The sequence below is a fragment of the Lathyrus oleraceus genome, chromosome 2, assembly GCF_024323335.1.
Source record: "Lathyrus oleraceus cultivar Zhongwan6 chromosome 2, CAAS_Psat_ZW6_1.0, whole genome shotgun sequence".
Taxonomy (NCBI): domain Eukaryota; kingdom Viridiplantae; phylum Streptophyta; class Magnoliopsida; order Fabales; family Fabaceae; genus Lathyrus; species Lathyrus oleraceus.
In genome coordinates this window covers 455,017,968-455,035,659 of record NC_066580.1, presented here as the reverse complement: position 1 = coordinate 455,035,659, position 17,692 = coordinate 455,017,968, and the positions used below count along the sequence as shown (strand labels likewise).

Here is a 17,692-nt window from a genome sequence, read left to right as displayed (position 1 = left end):
GGCTTGTTTGAAATTGTCTGAACTTTATGATTTTCATTGACCAACTTCCTTTTGTCCAATTGAGCTGAAAATTGACATGCTATACATTGAATGTGTCCTGTTTAGGTGTGAATTTTTGTGAAATTAATTGAATTGTTTTGGTATGCTTTTGATTGAGATAGTTCTGTTTGGTCATTTGAAGTTGCAAATTGCATGTTGGATGCTATTTTGTGCACAAAATGATAATGGTGATTGATATGAGCATGGGACCAATTGCATTTGTTTCTAAATTGTTTGAATGTGATTTTGGATAATTTTCACTTGCTGTTTTGATTTTTTCTTCCCCTTTGGACCCTAGGCTTGGCCTAGTGGTCTAGTTTCTCACATTTGGTTTGGATTTTCAGGTTGAAATGCAAAAGGCATAAGGAGAACAATGCAAGTTATAAATTGAGTTTGTTTGATGTTGTCAACTAACATTGATTTTGTGTTGTAGGATTTGATGCTTGAGCTTGGGCTCATGGCTTGCACTTGTGTGCATTAATTTGTGTTTGACTGTACAGATTAACATTTGCTGTTTACTGCTGGTTTGTCTGAGTATTGATGATACTTGATTGATTTCAGGTACATTAAGTCGCTTAAAGTTCTTTAAGAACTTGCTTGCTGCTGCTTGGTTGTATAAACCAGTTGAGGTAGACTCTCTTGTCTTCATGTAGTCTGGAAGACCTGGCTTGTTATTTAGCCAGGCAACTGTCTGAAGTCCTCCTTAAGGGGCAATGTTTGTGATTGTTTACTTTTGTGCCAAGCAGGTAAAGACCTCTATGAGGCAATTGGCAGATCATAGGGATATGCAATCTATCCCCCGTTATTCTATTGAGTCGTCCCTTTGCTCACACCATTGTGTTGATGCATTGGGATATTAACCCAAGATCTTGTACTTTGTACAGTTGTGTCAGAGTCTTAAGCGTAGAAGGGTCCCTCCATTCTGGACCCACGCTCCTTTGTCTGAAGCTCTCCCTGGCCAGGGATAAGAGCTGTGAAGTCTAATCTTCACTCACCTTTCATCAGCTTCACCTTAGCCCCTCAATGGCAAGGTTAAGAGCTAACTCTACCCTTGTACAGATGACTTGCCTCGGCAGTCCACCCTTGTTTGAGCCTCACTTGACTGGATATAGTGTGTGCTATGTGAAATGTTTGTTTTATTTTGCTTGATGCTTGCATGCTTGTTTTTCCTGGATAGGATTAGCTTGCTGTTGTGCAAGTAGGTAGAAACCACAACATAGGGCAATGATGCATGATAACACTAGGCTCGAGTACAGCTCCCTGGTAGTGTGTCTCCCCTTGGTTTCTGGCTAGAATTTCTTTCCCTTTCAGGGGAACTACGTCGCCTTGATCCTCATACCAGATGAGGTACGTAGGCAGGGGACCGTGCGAGGTCTCTCCGGGCACTTTTTTTTTTCCTTTTTGTGTGTGTTTGCTTGTTAAGCTTGTGTGTCAGGATATGGATGTAAGCCTAGCGATTGGCTGTCCGTATCCTGATTGTGTTTGTTTGTACTCGTTGTGTGCTTGGAAGCTGATGTAAGTCCATCGAGTGGCATTCGGGTTCCAGTGTGCGTGTGTTTGGTTCGGATGCCGATGTAAGTCCAGTGATTGGCATTCAGGCTCCATGTTTGCCTGTTTGGGTGTTTGTGTTGTTTGGCGTGCGTGAGCCGAACTACAGTAGCTCTGATTCTCGTTCCAGACGAGATATGTAGGCATAGGACGCGATGTCCTAGCGAGCCCTCTTCCTCTTAACCCCACCTGTGTTGTTTCCGGTGTGTGTGTGATGTTTTAGCAACCTTTTCTTTCTTTTAGAACGTGGATCCCGTCGAGTACGACGGACGTGAGGGGTGCTAATACCTTCCCCTTGCGTAACTGACTCCCTTACCCTTTCTCTTTGGTCGCGAGACCATGCCTTTTCCAGGTTTCTCTGGGCGTTTCCTTTCCCTATTTTGGGATAAATAACGCGCAGTGGCGGCTCTGTTTGTTTTTTTGTTTTAGCCCGCCGGTTGTTTTTCGCGGATGCGACAATGTAACACTGGGTAGATTGGTGGTATTGAACTCATATCTTATTTTGATATGCTTTGTGTCATTAATTATTTTATTTTATTTGAAGTGATTATTGAGAGATGATCATGGTATGGGACATGGATCATATTATGAAATACATGAGTATTCTTTATTTTCCGCTGCGAACGCATATTGCTTGAATATTCATGATGAGTGAAATGTGTTATTTTGAATGACCAGGTGTATTGTTGGTTTTTGAAAGTTTTAAGTTTCGAAAACGTCGATGTGACGCCCTTTTCTTTATATGCGTGCTTATTTACTCTGATTATATGTCAAATAATTTGGGGTAGAAAAAGGGGTGTTACATATATTGCTATTTCACGAATCCAACTATGAGGAAATGTTGCATAGTTTCCTAACAATTAGTATCAGAGTTGGTTGATTATTTCCCTTTCAAAAGCGATCTAGAGGAGTCAAACTCGAGTGGGAGCGATGGCAGCAGACGAAGAAAAGGTGAAAATTTGAAGTTCGATGGTGCGGACTTCAGCTTTTGGAAGATGAAAATAGAGGATTATTTATATCAAAAAGGTATGCACGAACCTCTCACAGGCACGAAACCAACAGCAATGGAGGACGCTGCATGGACCCTTCTCGATAGAAAAGCTCTTGGAGTCATTCAATTGACTTTATCCCGTAATGTTGCTTTCAACATTGCAAAAGAAAAGACCTCAACTGATCTTATGAAGGATTTTTCCAGCATGTACGAAAAGTCGTCGGCCTCAAACAAAGTTCATTTGATGAGGCGATTGTTAAACTTACGGATGACAGAAAGTGCGTCGATGGCGCAACATCTGAACGAACTCAACACTACTACAACCCAATTGAGTCAGTTGGAATCGACTTTGATAAAAAAGTATAGGCTTTGATACTCTTGTCTTCCCTGCCAGAAAGTTGGAATGCTACAATCACAGTCATGAGTAGCTCGGGAAGCAACAAGTTGAAATTTGATGATGTTCGTGATTTAGTTCTCAATGAAAAGACCCGACAGAGGGAGTCGGGTGAATCATCAACCTATTTAGTATTGCATATAGATTCAAGAGGTATAAGTTCAACCAGAAGAAGCAAACACGACAAATCAAAGGTGAGAATATCGAGTATTGGAATTGTGGGAAGACCAAACACTACAGAAATCAGTGCAGGAGTGCACCGAAGAATCAGGAGGCAAAAAATGAGGCAAACATTGCTTCAACCTCATGAGGAGGTGATGTGTTGATATGTTCTTTAGAGAGAAAGGAAGAGTCTTGGGTGTTAGACTTTGGAGAATCTTTTCGCGCAACTTCACAAAAATAGTTCTTCGAAAATTATGTCCCCGGGAACCTTGGTAAAGTTTACCTTGGTAATGAACAATCTTGTGAGATTATGGGAAAAGGTGTAGTGAATATCAAGTTTAACGAGTCTATTTGGGAGCTGAAAAATGTCAGACACATTCCTGACCTGACGAAGAACTTAATCTCAGTAGGCCAGTTGGCTAGTGATGGCTACACAACAATCTTCCATGGAGATCATTGGAAGATTCCAAAAGGTGCAATGACAATTGCTCGCAGTAAAAAGAGTGGTACTCTTTACAAGACAGCAAGAGCATGTCATTTGATTGCAGTTGCAATAAATGAAAGTCCCAATCTATGAAACCAAATACTAAGTTATATGAGTGAGAAAGGGATAAAGGTCATGCACTTAAATGGAAAACTATCGGGTCTTCAGTCAATAGAAATTGACATGTGCAAAGACTGTATACTTGGAAAGCATAAGCGAGTTAGATTTCAAACAAGTGGGAGAACCCCAAAGAAGGAAAGGCTTGAGCGTGTCCACTCTGATTTTTGGGGTCTAACTATCGTCTAATATATTGGTGGGAAGAAATACTTCATGACTTTTATTGATGACCATTCCAGAAAGGCATGGGTATACTTTCTGAAATATAAGTCTGACATATTTGAGGCTTTCAAGGTGTGGAAAGTGATGGTAGAAAACGAGACTAAATTGAAGATCAAAAAGCTCTGAACTGACAATGGTTGTGAATATGTAGACACCAAGTTCAAGAATTTATGCTATGAACACAGAATGAGAATGGAGAGGACTGTGTCGGGGATGCCTCAACAGAATGGTGTCGTTGAGCATATGAATCGAACATTGATTGAAAGAGCCAGAAGCTTACATGAGCAGTCAGGCTTACCGAAGCAGTTCTGGGCAGAGGTAGTCAACACATCAGCTTACTTAATCAACTGAGGTCCATCGGTACCATTAGAGCTTAGAGTACCAGAAGAGATATGGAGCGAAAAAGAGGTAAAACTCTCACATCTTAGAGTTTTTGGCTGTGTAGCATACGTGCATATTAGTGATCATGGCAAGAATAATCTTGATCCCAAATCAAAGAAGTGAACTTTCCCCGGTTATGGTGAGGATGAGTTTGACTATCGCCTATGGGATGATGAAAATAAAAAGATGATTCACAATAGATTTGTGATCTTCAATGAAAGAGTGATGTGCACGAACAAACAAAATACAAGTGCCAACAACTCAAATTCGAGTGGGACAATTTATGCATAGGTGGACGATGTCCCAAAAAGTCCTATAGTTGATAATCCTCAGCTAGAGGAAACAACTGAACAAGGCAGTAAGTAACATCCTGAAATATCAGAGCCTCCAACTCCAACTCATGTATTGAGAAGGTCTTCTAGAACCCGTGTTCCTAACAGGAGATACATGGATTACATGTTATTGACAGATGAATGGAGCCTGAAGATTATGTAGAAGCATGTCAGACCGTAGATGCTAGCAAGTGGGAACTTACTATGAAAGATGAGATGAAGTCTTTGATCTCTAATCAGACATGGGGACTTACTCAGTTACCTATGGGAAAAGGGCACTTCACAACAAAAATAGGTGTATCAGGTGAATGAGGATCATGATGGCTCTAATAGATACAAGGGCCGACTAGTTATAAAAGGATTTCATCAAAAAGAAGAAGTTTACTACACTAAAATCTTTGCTCCAGTTGTGAAGCTCAATACTATCAGGCATGTATTAAGTCTTGTTTCCAGTGAAGAGCTCTACCTAGAACAGTTGGATGTGAAGACTGTGTTTCTTCACGGAGACTTAGATGAGGAGATCTACATGCATCAACCAAAAGGTTTCTCAAAAGAAGGGAAGGGAAAATGGTGTGGAAATTAAAGAAGAGTCTGTATGATCTAAAACAAGCTCCATAACAGTGGTATAGGAAGTTTGAAAGCTTCATGCACAAGGAAGGTTTCCAAAAGTGCAATGCTAACCACTGTTGTTTCTTCAAGAGATATCATTTAATTTATATCATTTTATTACTTTATATCGATGATATGTTAGTAGTAGGTCCAGATATTGATGAAATCAGAAACTTGAAGATGAAATTGTCAAAAGAATTTGACATGAAGAACTTGGGTCCAGCAAAGAAGATTCTTGGAATGAAAATCACGAGAGATAAGCAAATAGAATTTTGCAGTTGTCTCAGGCGGAGTACATCAACCGTGTTTTGCAAAGATTCAACATGGACAATGCCAAACCAGTTAGCACATCTTTAACTAGTCATTTTTGTTTATCAAAGGACCAGACCCCAGAGATGGAGGAATGAAAATAATTGATGGCTAAGATTATGTATGCTTCAGCCATTGGAAGTTTGATGTACGTGATGGTATGCACGAGGCCAACCATTGACCATGCAGTGGGAGTTGTAAGCAGGTTTATGTCAAATCCAAATAAAGCTCATTGGGAAGCTGTAAAATGGATTTTGATGTATCTATGAGGCACTAAGGAGAAATGTTTGTGCTTTAGTAAAGGTGAATTAAAAGTACAGGGCTATGTAGATGCGTACTTTACTGGTGAAGTTGATCACCGAAGAAGTACCACCGGTTACATATTTACTGTTGGTACTACAACTATTAGTTGGATGTCAAGGATACAAAAGATCATTGCTCTATCCACTATAGAGGTTGATTATGTATCAGTAACATAGGCTGGCAAAGAGTTGATATGACTTCAAGGATTGTTGACAAAGTTAGGATTCATCCAAGAGAGGAATGTTTTGCACAATGATAGTTTGAGTGCAATACATCTGGCTAAGAATTCAGCATTCTACTTTAGAATGAAGCATATTAATCTCCGTTATCACTTCATCAGAACTCTGCTTGAGGATGAGATACTAATGTTAAGGAAGATTCTCGGAAGTAAGAACCCAACAGACATGTTGACAAAGGTGGTGACTATTGATAAACTGAAGTTGTGCTCAACTTCAGTTGGCCTGCTAGAATAACATACCAGAGAAGCTTGTTGCATGATCGAGGTGTGAAGCCCGACTGAAGTCAATCTTCAAGTGGAATATTGCTGAAAAAGTCATTGTTTTCTTATTATTTGGACGGTCATTATTTTCTTATTATTTAGAAGTAAATGAAAGATGTTTCTACCTTATAGGAATTGTAATGAATGGGTTATAGATGATGCATCCAATGTTTTGGCTATATAAGATGTCAAAGCCAAAACAATATAAATTCCAACATTGAGAGCATTTTCAATAACTAGAGAAATACACCAGTGAGAAAAACTCAGAGTGAGATAAATTCTTAAATAAAATGTGTATTTTTTCTTTCCAGTAAAGAAAAAAGTCCGCAGCATCCCGTATCAATTTTTGTGTGTTATTATTCTGCATTTATATTGCTATTTCATGAATCTGACTATGAGGAAATGTTGCGTAGTTTCCTAACAATTGGTATCATAGTTGGTTGGTTATTTCCCTTTCAAAAATGATCCAAAGGAGTCAGACTCGAGTGGGAGCGATGGCAACAAACGAAGGAAAGGTGAAAATTTGAAGTTCGATGGTGCGGACTTCAGCTTTTGGAAGATGCAAATAGAGGATTATTTATATCAAAAAGGTATGCATGACCCTTTCACAGGCACGAAACCAGCGGCAATGGAGGACGGTGCCTGGACCCTTCTCGATAGAAAAGCTCTTGAAGTCATTCGATTGATGTTATCGCATAATGTTTCTTTCAACATTGCAAAATAAAAGACTATAATTGATCTTATGAAGGCTTTTGCCAACATGTACGAAAAGCCGTTGGCCTCAAACAAAGTTCATTTGATGAGGCGGTTGTTAAACTTACGGATGACAGAAGGTGCGTCAATGATGCAACATCTGAACGAACTCAACACCAATACAACCCCAATTGAGTTCAGTTGGAATCGACTTTGATGAAAAAGTACAGGCTTTGATACTCTTGTCTTTCCTGCCAGAAAGTTGGAATGTTACAGTCACAATCGTGAGTAGCTCACCGGGAAGCAACAAGTTGAAATTTGATGATGTTCATGATTTAGTTCTCAATGAAGAGATCCAATAGAGAGAGTTGGGTGAATAATAAACCTCTTTAGTATTGCATATAGAGTCAAGAGGTAGAAGTTCAACCAGAGGAAGCAAATGCGGTAAATCAAAGGTGAGACTATCAAGTATTGGAATTGCGGGAAGACCGAATATTACAAAAATCAGTGCAGGAGTGCACCGAAAAATCGGGAGGCGAAAGATGAGGAAAACATTCCTTAGACCTCATGAGGAGGTGATATGTTGATATGTTCTTTGGAGAGTAAGGAAGAGTCTTGGGTGTTAGACTTTGGAGCATCTTTTCACGCAACTTCACAAAAACAGTTCTTCAAAAATTATGTCCCTGGGAACCTTGGTAATGAACAATCTTGTGAGATTATGGGAAAAGGTGTAGTGAATATCAAGTTTAACGAGTCTATTTGGGAGCTGAAAAATGTCAGACACATTCCTGACCTGACGAAGAACTTCATCTCAGTAGACCAGTTGGCCAGTGATGGCTACGCAACAATCTTCCATGGAGATCATTGGAAGATTTCAAAAGGTGCAATGACAATTGCTCGCGGTAAAAAGAGTGGTACTATTTACAAGACAACTGGAGCATGTCATTTGATTGTAGTTGCAATAAATGAAAGTCCCAATCTATGGCACCAAATACTAAGCTATATGAGTGAGAAAGGGATGAAGGTCACACACTTAAATGGAAAACTATCGGGTCTTCAGTCAATAGGAATTAACATGTGCGAAAACTGTATACTTGGAAAGCATAAGCGAGTTCTATTTCAGACAAGTAGGAGAATCCCAAAGAAGGAAAGGCTCGAGCGTGTCCACTATGATGTTTGGGGTCTAACTATCGTCTAATATATTGGTGGGAAGAAATACTTCGTGACTTTTATTTATGACAATTCCAGAAAGGCATGGGTATACTTTCTGAAATATAAGTATGACATATTTGAGGCTTTCAAGGTGTGGAAAGCGATGGTAGAAAACGAGACCGGATTGAAGATCAAAAAGCTCCGAACTGACAATGGTGGTAAATTTGTAGACACCAAGTTCAAGAATTTATGCTATGAGCACGGAATGAGAATGGAGAGGACTGTGTCGGGGACGCTTCAACATAATGGTGTAGCTGAGCGTTTGAATCGAACATTGACTGAAAAAGCCAGAAGCTTGCATGAGCAGTCAGGCTTACCAAAGCAGTTCTGGGCAGAGGCAGTTAACACATCAGCTTACTTAATCACTGAGGTCCATCGGTACCATTGGAGCTTAGAATACCAGAAGAGATATGGAACGAAAAAGAGGTAAAACTCTCACATCTTAAAGTTTTTGGTTGTGTAACATATGTGCACATTAGTGATCATGGCTGGTATAAGCTTGATCCCAAATCAAAGAAGTGCACTTTCCTCGATTATGGCGAGGATGAGTTTGACTATCGCCTATGGGATGATGAAAACAAAAAGATGATTCACAATAGAGATGTGATCTTGAATGAAAGAGTGATGTACACTGACAAATAAAATACAAGTGCCAACAACTCAAATTCGAGTGGGACAATTTATGCAGAGGTGGACGATATCCCAGAAAGTCCTTTAGTTGATAATCCTCAGCTAGAGGAAACAACTGAACAAGGCAGTGAGCAGCATCCTGACATATCAGAGCCTTTGACTTCAAGTCATGTATTGAGAAGGTCTTCTAGAACTCGTGTTCCTAACAGGAGATACATGAATTACATGTTATTGACAAATGAATGAAGCATAGAGATTATGTAGAAACATGTCAGACCGCAAATGCTATCAAGTGGGAACTTACTATGAAAGATGAGATGAAGTCTTTGATCTCTAATCAAACATGGGAACTTGCTCAGTTACCTATGGAAAAAAGGGCACTTCACAACAAATGGGTGTATCAGGTGAAGGAGGATCATGATGGCTCTAATAGATACAAGGGCCGACTAGTTGTCAAAGGATTTAATCAAAAAGAAGGAGTTGACTACTCTAAAATCTTTGCTTCAGTTGTGAAGCTCAATACTATCAGGTATGTATTAAGTCTTGTTGCTGGTGAAGAGCTCTACCTAGAATAGTTGGATGTGAAGATTATATTTCTTCACGGAGACTTAGATAAGGAAATCTACATGTATCAACCAAAAGGTTTCCCAGAAAAAGAGAACGGAAAATGGTGTGGAAATTAAAGAAGAGCTTGTATGGTATAAAACAAGCTCCAAGATAGTAGTATAGTAAGTTTGAAAGCTTCATGCACAAGGAAGGTTTCCAAAAGTGCAATGTCAACCACTGTTGTTTCTTCAAGAGACATCATTTAAGTTATATCATTTTATTACTTTATGTCGATGATATGTTAGTAGTAGGTCCAGATATTGATGAAATCAGAAACTTGAAAATGAAATTGTCAAAAGAATTTAACATGAAGAACTTGGGTCCAACAAAGAAGATTCTTGGAATGAAAATCACGAGATATAAGCAAAGAGGAATTTTGCAGTTATCTCAGGCGGAGTACATCAACCGTGTTTTGAAAAGATTCAACATGGACAATGCCAAACCAGTTAACACACCTTTAGCTAGTCATTTTTGTTTATCAAAGGACCATACCCCAGAGATGGATGAAGAAAAATAGTTGATGGCTAAGATTATGTATGCTTCAGCTATTGGAAGTTTGATGTACGCGATGGTATGCACGAGGCCAGACATTGGCCATACAGTGGGAGTTGTAAGGAGGTTTATGTCAAATCCAGGTAAAGCTCATTGGGAAGCTGTGAAATGGATTTTGAGGTATCTATAAGGCATTAAGGAGAAGTGTTTGTGCTTTAGTAAAAGTGAATTAAAAGTACAGGGCTATGTAGATGCAAACTTTACTAGTGAAGTTGATCACCGAAGAAGTACCACCAGTTACATATTTACTGTTGGTATTACAACTGTTAGTTGAATATCGAGGATACAAAAGATCATTGCTCTATCCACTACAAAGGCTGATTATGTATCAGTAATAGAGGCTAGCAAAGAGTTGATATGACTTCAAGGATTGTTGACTGAGTTAGGATTCATCCAAGAGAGGAATATTTTGCACAACGACAGTCAGAGTGCAGTACATCTGGCTAAGAATTCAGCATTCCACTCTAGAATGAAGCACATTGATCTCCGTTATCACTTCATCAGAACTCTGCTTGAGGATGAGATACTAACGTTAAGGAAGATTCTCGGAAGTAAGAATCCAACATACATGTTGACAAAGGTGGAGACTATTGATAAACTGAAGTTGTGCTCAACTTCAGTTGGCCTGCTAGAATAATATACCAAAGAAGGTTGTTGCATGATCGAGGTGTGAAGCCTGACTAAAGTTAATCTTCAAGTGGAAGATTGTTGAAAAAGTCATTGTTTTCTTATTATTTGGACGGTCATTGTTTTCTTATTATTTTAGAAGTAAATGGAAGATGTTTATACTTTATAGGAACCGTAATGAATGAGTTACGAATGATGCATCCAATGCTTTGTCTATATAAGATGTCAAAGCCTAAACAATATTAAATTCCAATATTGAGAGTATTTCCAATAACTAGAAAAATACACTAGTGAGAAAAAGTATGAGTGAGAGAAATTCTTAAATAAAAAGTGTATTTTATTTTTCCAGTAAATAAAAAAGTTTGCAGCAATCCGTATCAATTTTCGTATGTTATTATTCCGCATTTATATTGTTATTCCACGAATCTGACTATGAGGAAATGTTACGTAGTTTCCTAATATTTGGTATCAGAGTTGGTTGGTTTTTTCTATTTCAGAAGCGATCTAGAGGAATCAGACTCGAGTGGAGGCGATGACAGCAAACGAAGGAAAGATGAAAATTGAGAAGTTCAATGGTGCGGTCTGACATCTTCAAAGAAGAATTGATGAGAAAAGATTATTAATACAAATATAATAAATAGTAAATTTTTTCTCAATTTGATAAAAATGTTTATACTATTATGCATAAAAATATATATAAAAAATGTATAATATATATATATATATATATATATATATATATATATATATATATATATATATATATATATATATATATATATATATATATATATTATCACAAATACATTTGTGTTGTACCTAAGATTAGAGTTAATTTTTATAATTAATGTATTGATCTTAAATTTATGCAATCAATTAATATACTTTTTACAATCCATTATGACTTATTTAACTACTATTTTAATGTTAATATTTAATTATAATGTATAATTGATTTTAAATATATTTAATTATGGTGTATTCATAAATATTCTTTAATATTTTAATCCATATTTTTTAATACAAAATATTATTTATTTAATGTTTTTTATAAAAATGGTAAGATTTTTATAACATATTTGTTTCCAAAATATAGATAAAAATAATTTATTACATTTTATAAACAAATATCATATGCATAGACACTAATATGTTACTATTTTTTTTTTAATAATATGACATTAGAAGCAAAATACCTCACAAAACTTCTTCTTTTTCTGTCTCATTATTTCATTTACAGCTTGCTACACGCTCACATAAACATCATCACACCACAAAGGGTTGGAGTGACTTTGGAAATTTGTAACTTGGTAACTTTGTCTCTATCTCCCCACTAAATCAATCTTTTTCTCTCAATAAAAATATCTATTTTAATTCATTCATTTTTTTATTTGCGTAAACCATACATTACTGTTGAGAATGCTTGTTTGAAACTAGAAAGAAGTTTTGATTAAAGCTTCAAATTATACAGAGAAAAAAAGGAAGCTGAGAAAGTCTAATAAGTAGAATTCACTATGGAGTCACAAGAGGAAGTTGGGGTGAGTAGAACAAGTACTTTTTTTAATTTTTTTTCTTGAAATGTTTTATGATATTGTTCTATTGAGGTGTAGTTGTCATGGTTTTAAAAAACCGTCTTGCTACGGTGGCATAAAGGCTTTCGCGATTTTGCTGATTACCGTCGGTCGTGGTGTGTGACGCTGACTGCGGTCATTCATTGCGGTGTGAATTAACCACAATGTATTCTTTATCACAAAAGTGGTGAATAACATTAGATATTGACACCTTTTTAATACTGTTTTGTCGCGACTGTTTTTGCTGTAACGACAGTTTTTTAAAACCTTGGTAGTTGTTGATGAATTTACTTGAATGTCAATGTATTATTTGATCTCTTAGTGACACTTTTTAATGTCATTTCTAATTACTTAGGGGAAACCAATGGCAGCATTGAGTGCTCAAGTATGCCAGATTTGTGCTGAAAATGTTGGGAAGACTTTTGATGGTGAACCTTTCATTGCGTGCGATTTTTGTGCTTTTCCTGTTTGTAGACTTTGCTATGAGTATGAAAGGAAGGATGGGAAACACTCTTGTCCTCAGTGTAAAACCCGATACAAGAGGCATAAAGGTATATGAAACCTAGAATGTGTTATCTGTCATATATTATTTCTTACCATTGGCAGGATCGTCTTTGAAGGTGTGCAAGGCGGGTTACCGCACAGTACTCAAAATTTGACACAGTTAAATTGTGGCTAAACCTACGCATGGCCTAAGAAACCTTAAGACGGTCCATTGGATCACAGAAGTGAATTTGTTACTAATTACGAGATGGTTTTGAGAATACTTGTATGATATTTCCGTTAGTAATCAAACTAATTGATTCCAGGAAGTCCTGCAATGATTGGAGATAGCGAAGAGGATGTAGGTGCTGATGATGGTGACTTGGAAAATCCAAACCAAAAGCAGAAGATTTCAGATAGCATGTTTGGGTGGCAATTGACACTTGAGCGATCAGAAGAAGTTGGCATTCCAAATTATGATAAGGAAGTTTCTCACAATCACATTCCACGGCTGACAAATGGACAAGAGGTCATTCAATTTAGCTTCCTAAACGATCGCCTTTAACCTCCAATTTCGGGAGCTTCCGATTGAAATTTAGAATATTTTTCAATTTCAGGTGTCTGGAGAGTTTTCTGCAGCCTCATCTGAGAGACTCTCAATGTCATATCCCGTAGTTGATAGAGGGAAGCGCGTCCTCAATATTCCATATTCATATGATGTTAATCAATCTTGCAAGTTTCTGCCTCTTTTTACTATGCTCATTTTCATTTCTTATGATAACTATTTTTCTTTCTTTCTATAGATATTGGATTAAGATTTGAGATGCCCGGTTAAAATTTTGTGCAGCAAACTCGAGGGTTGTGGACGCAGGGTTGGGCAATGTAGCGTGGAAAGAAAGAGTTGACGAGTGGAAGATGAAGCCAGAAAAGAATGTTGCTCCAATGAGCACAGGCCAAGCTGCTTCAGAAAGAGGGGCTGTAGATATTGATGAGAAATCTGATATATTTGGCGATGATCCGTTGTTGTGAGTATTTCCATTACTACCAATGTCATATATATTAACCGAAATCTTTTAGACTTTTATGCATGAGCTCACTTGCTTTGTTATGCAGGAATGATGAAGTTCGACAACCCCTTTCCAGGAAGGTTTCTATTCCGTCATCTAGAATAAATCCGTATCGCATGGTCATTGTTTTGCGACTTGTTGTTCTTTGCATTTTCTTGCATTACCGATTAACAAATCCAGTGCGCAATGCATATCCTTTATGGTTGGTATCAGTTATATGTGAGATTTGGTTTGCCGTATCATGGATTTTGGATCAATTCCCTAAGTGGCTTCCTGTCAATCGCGACACATATCTCGACAGACTTGCACTGAGGTACAGCCTTTTAACTTTATCACGAATTGTATTTTTTTATTTTTCAATCTGTTATATTTTTGGATACATAATCCATGTGTGTTGTAGATATGACCGGGAAGGAGAACCGTCTCAACTAGCAGCTGTTGACATTTTTGTCAGCACTGTTGACCCGTTAAAGGAGCCTCCACTTGTGACTGCGAATACCGTACTTTCTATTCTTGCAGTTGACTATCCAGTGGATAAGGTCTCCTGCTACGTCTCTGACGATGGTGCCGCGATGTTGACTTTTGAAGCTCTTACTGAGACATCAGAGTTTGCAAGAAAATGGGTTCCTTTCAGCAAGAAGTATAATATCGAACCCCGCGCACCTGAGTGGTACTTTGCGCAGAAGATCGACTACTTGAAAGATAAGGTTCAGACATCGTTTGTCAAGGATCGTAGAGCAATGAAGGTTAGAGGTTGACGTGCAAAATGAATTTTTCTTCTCGATCGGGACGTGTTAATGCCACTTGCCCAAGTGTTGAATTTTATCATTGTATCTTTTAATTTTACATCCCTTTTACTTTTCACAGAGAGCGTACGAAGAATTTAAAATCCGTATCAATGCACTTGTTGCAAAGGCAACGAAAGTTCCGGATGAAGGGTGGATAATGCAAGATGGAACGCCGTGGCCTGGAAATAATGTAAGAGATCATCCGGGAATGATTCAGGTTTTCTTAGGCCAAAGTGGAGGACTTGACACTGACGGTAATGAACTTCCGCGTTTAGTCTATGTTTCTCGTGAAAAGCGTCCAGGTTTCCAACATCACAAAAAAGCCGGTGCCATGAATGCACTTGTGAGTGTCGTTTTCAATAGACGATATATATATAAATTCCTTATCTCTACAATGTACCTTGACAATATGTAATTAATCTATCTAACTTTTGCAGGTTCGAGTATCTGCTGTCCTTACGAACGGACCTTTCATATTGAATCTTGATTGCGATCACTATATAAACAACAGCAAGGCCATAAGGGAAGCAATGTGCTTTATGATGGATCCTAACCTCGGTAAACATGTTTGCTATGTCCAGTTTCCGCAGAGGTTTGATGGTATTGATAGGAACGATCGATATGCTAATCGTAATACTGTTTTCTTTGATGTAAGCATCTTAACCTCGTTGAAAATGATTTTGTTGATGCTATCTGATTTCTGTTTCTGTTTTTATTCTTGTGCCGTATGTGTGTGAGTTAACCTTTTTTGATATGCAATGTTTATTCCTGAACAGATAAACTTGAGAGGTTTGGACGGCATTCAGGGTCCTGTTTATGTCGGTACTGGATGTGTCTTTAATAGGACAGCTTTATATGGTTACGAACCTCCTCTTAAACGGAAACATAAAAAGCCCGGGTTTCTATCATCCCTCTGTGGTGGAAATAGAAAGAAGAGTTCAAAGTCAAGTAGGAACGGATCGGACAAGAAAAACTCGAGCAAGCATTTCGAACTAACTGTGCGTATCTTCAGTCTGGAGGATATAGAAGAAGGAGTAGAAGGTAAGCTTGTGATCCTTGCATTGTTAGTTCCACCATTCTAACTATTTTAGTATTTGATTAAGTTTCTTCTCTTATGGCTATTTTTTAGGTAGTGGATTTGATGATGAGAAAACACTACTTATGTCACGAGTGAGCCTTGAGAAAAGATTTGGCCAGTCGGCTGTTTTTGTCGATTCTACGCTGATGGAAAATGGTGGAGTTCCTCAGTCTGCTACTCCTGAAACTCTTCTAAAGGAAGCTATTCATGTCATCAGCTGTGGTTACGAGGATAGAACAGAATGGGGAACAGAGGTGTGTTGTCATCTTATGTTGAATAATATTCTATGAAGCATTGACATTTGCGATCGAAGGTGTGTCCGACATGTGTCAGTGTCAGTGTCGTGATTTCACTTTCATGATTGCATCTATGTGATTATTTCAATTTCAAAAGGTAAATTGCTATTTGTTTTTTGTTCTACAGATAGGATGGATTTACGGTTCCGTCACAGAAGATATTCTAACTGGATTTAAGATGCACGCCCGTGGTTGGCGGTCGATATACTGTATGCCTAAGCGGCCAGCATTTAAAGGTTCTGCTCCTATCAATCTTTCGGATCGTCTAAACCAAGTGCTTCGATGGGCTTTAGGATCTGTTGAGATTCTTTTCAGCCGACATTGTCCCATCTGGTATGGTTATGGTGGTAGACTAAAGTGGCTCGAGAGATTCGCCTATATAAACACCACAATATATCCGGTCACCGCCATTCCCCTTCTCTTGTATTGCACATTGCCAGCTGTCTGTCTTATTACTAATAAGTTTATCATTCCTCAGGTTTGTTGTTTGTTTCTTATTCCAATGGCCGAGATCCACATCCGCGTGACTATTTAGAATCCAATTCTGTTTTCTTATCTTATGTAACACACATCTTAACAATCTATCTTCGATTTATTTTGCTTGCAGATTAGTAACTTGGCGAGTATATGGTTTATCTCTCTCTTTCTTTCAATCTTTGCGACCGGAATCCTCGAGATGAGATGGAGTGGTGTTGGAATAGACGAGTGGTGGAGAAACGAACAGTTTTGGGTTATCGGTGGCGTATCAGCGCATCTTTTTGCTGTATTCCAAGGTCTACTAAAAGTGCTTGCCGGAATTGATACAAACTTCACGGTCACTTCCAAGGCATCAGATGAAGACGGAGACTCCGCAGAACTCTACATGTTCAAATGGACGACCCTTCTCATTCCTCCAACAACACTTCTCATAATTAACTTGGTAGGAGTTGTTGCCGGTATATCCTATGCTATAAACAGTGGTTACCAATCATGGGGTCCTCTATTTGGTAAACTTTTCTTTGCATTTTGGGTTATCGTTCATCTTTACCCTTTCCTTAAAGGTCTCATGGGACGCCAAAATCGAACACCGACCATTGTTGTGGTCTGGTCGATTCTCTTGGCATCCATTTTCTCGCTATTATGGGTTCGACTTAATCCGTTTACCACAAGAGTCACTGGTCCTAAAGCTGAGGAATGTGGAATTAACTGCTAGACCCAAAAAAAACATAGCTAGTGTTTTGGATTGTAATTATGTGTCTTTAAATATTAGAAGTCTAATACCATTTTCTTGTGTAGGTTTTATATTTGGTTATGTATCTTTAAAACTATGAGTATTTTATAGTAAATATATGCACTACGAAAAAAAACATATAACGACGGTTGCAAAACATATATAATGACGATTTCACGTTCGTTGTTAGGTAGTGTGTGATTGTATATATGTTGGTTTTTGCAAATAGCATGTGACCATTGTTATAACCAAGGTAACGCGTTTTCTATCACAACAGTTATAATAAACAACCATTGCAATATATATTAAGGTCTTATGTTCGAAACCCAGTCACAACAACAATTTATTTTGTAATAATTGACATTTCACTACCGTTATAGAATATAATTGTTGTGAAAAGTACCTAGAGTTTATTATAAAATAAGTAGATTGTTTGTTTTTCCTTACCGCTCACGAAACATGTAAAACTATAAACCATAAAATTTGATT

The 17,692-nt window shown here is 37.9% G+C and overlaps 1 protein-coding gene across 1 annotated transcript; it reads left to right on the top strand.

Moving 5' to 3' along the window:
- The first annotated feature begins 11,914 nt into the window (after positions 1 to 11,914).
- On the top strand, positions 11,915 to 17,392 carry LOC127120304 (cellulose synthase A catalytic subunit 3 [UDP-forming]). Its single transcript, XM_051050716.1, has 14 exons — positions 11,915 to 12,020; positions 12,182 to 12,248; positions 12,637 to 12,832; positions 13,091 to 13,293; positions 13,382 to 13,496; positions 13,612 to 13,789; positions 13,878 to 14,144; positions 14,232 to 14,577; positions 14,699 to 14,962; positions 15,057 to 15,269; positions 15,396 to 15,660; positions 15,749 to 15,951; positions 16,121 to 16,471; positions 16,601 to 17,392. The coding sequence occupies exons 2-14, from the start codon at positions 12,225 to 12,227 to the stop codon at positions 17,183 to 17,185; spliced, it is 3,210 nt and encodes a 1,069-aa protein (XP_050906673.1). The 5' UTR covers positions 11,915 to 12,020; positions 12,182 to 12,224; the 3' UTR covers positions 17,186 to 17,392.
- The last annotated feature ends 300 nt before the right edge of the window (positions 17,393 to 17,692 follow it).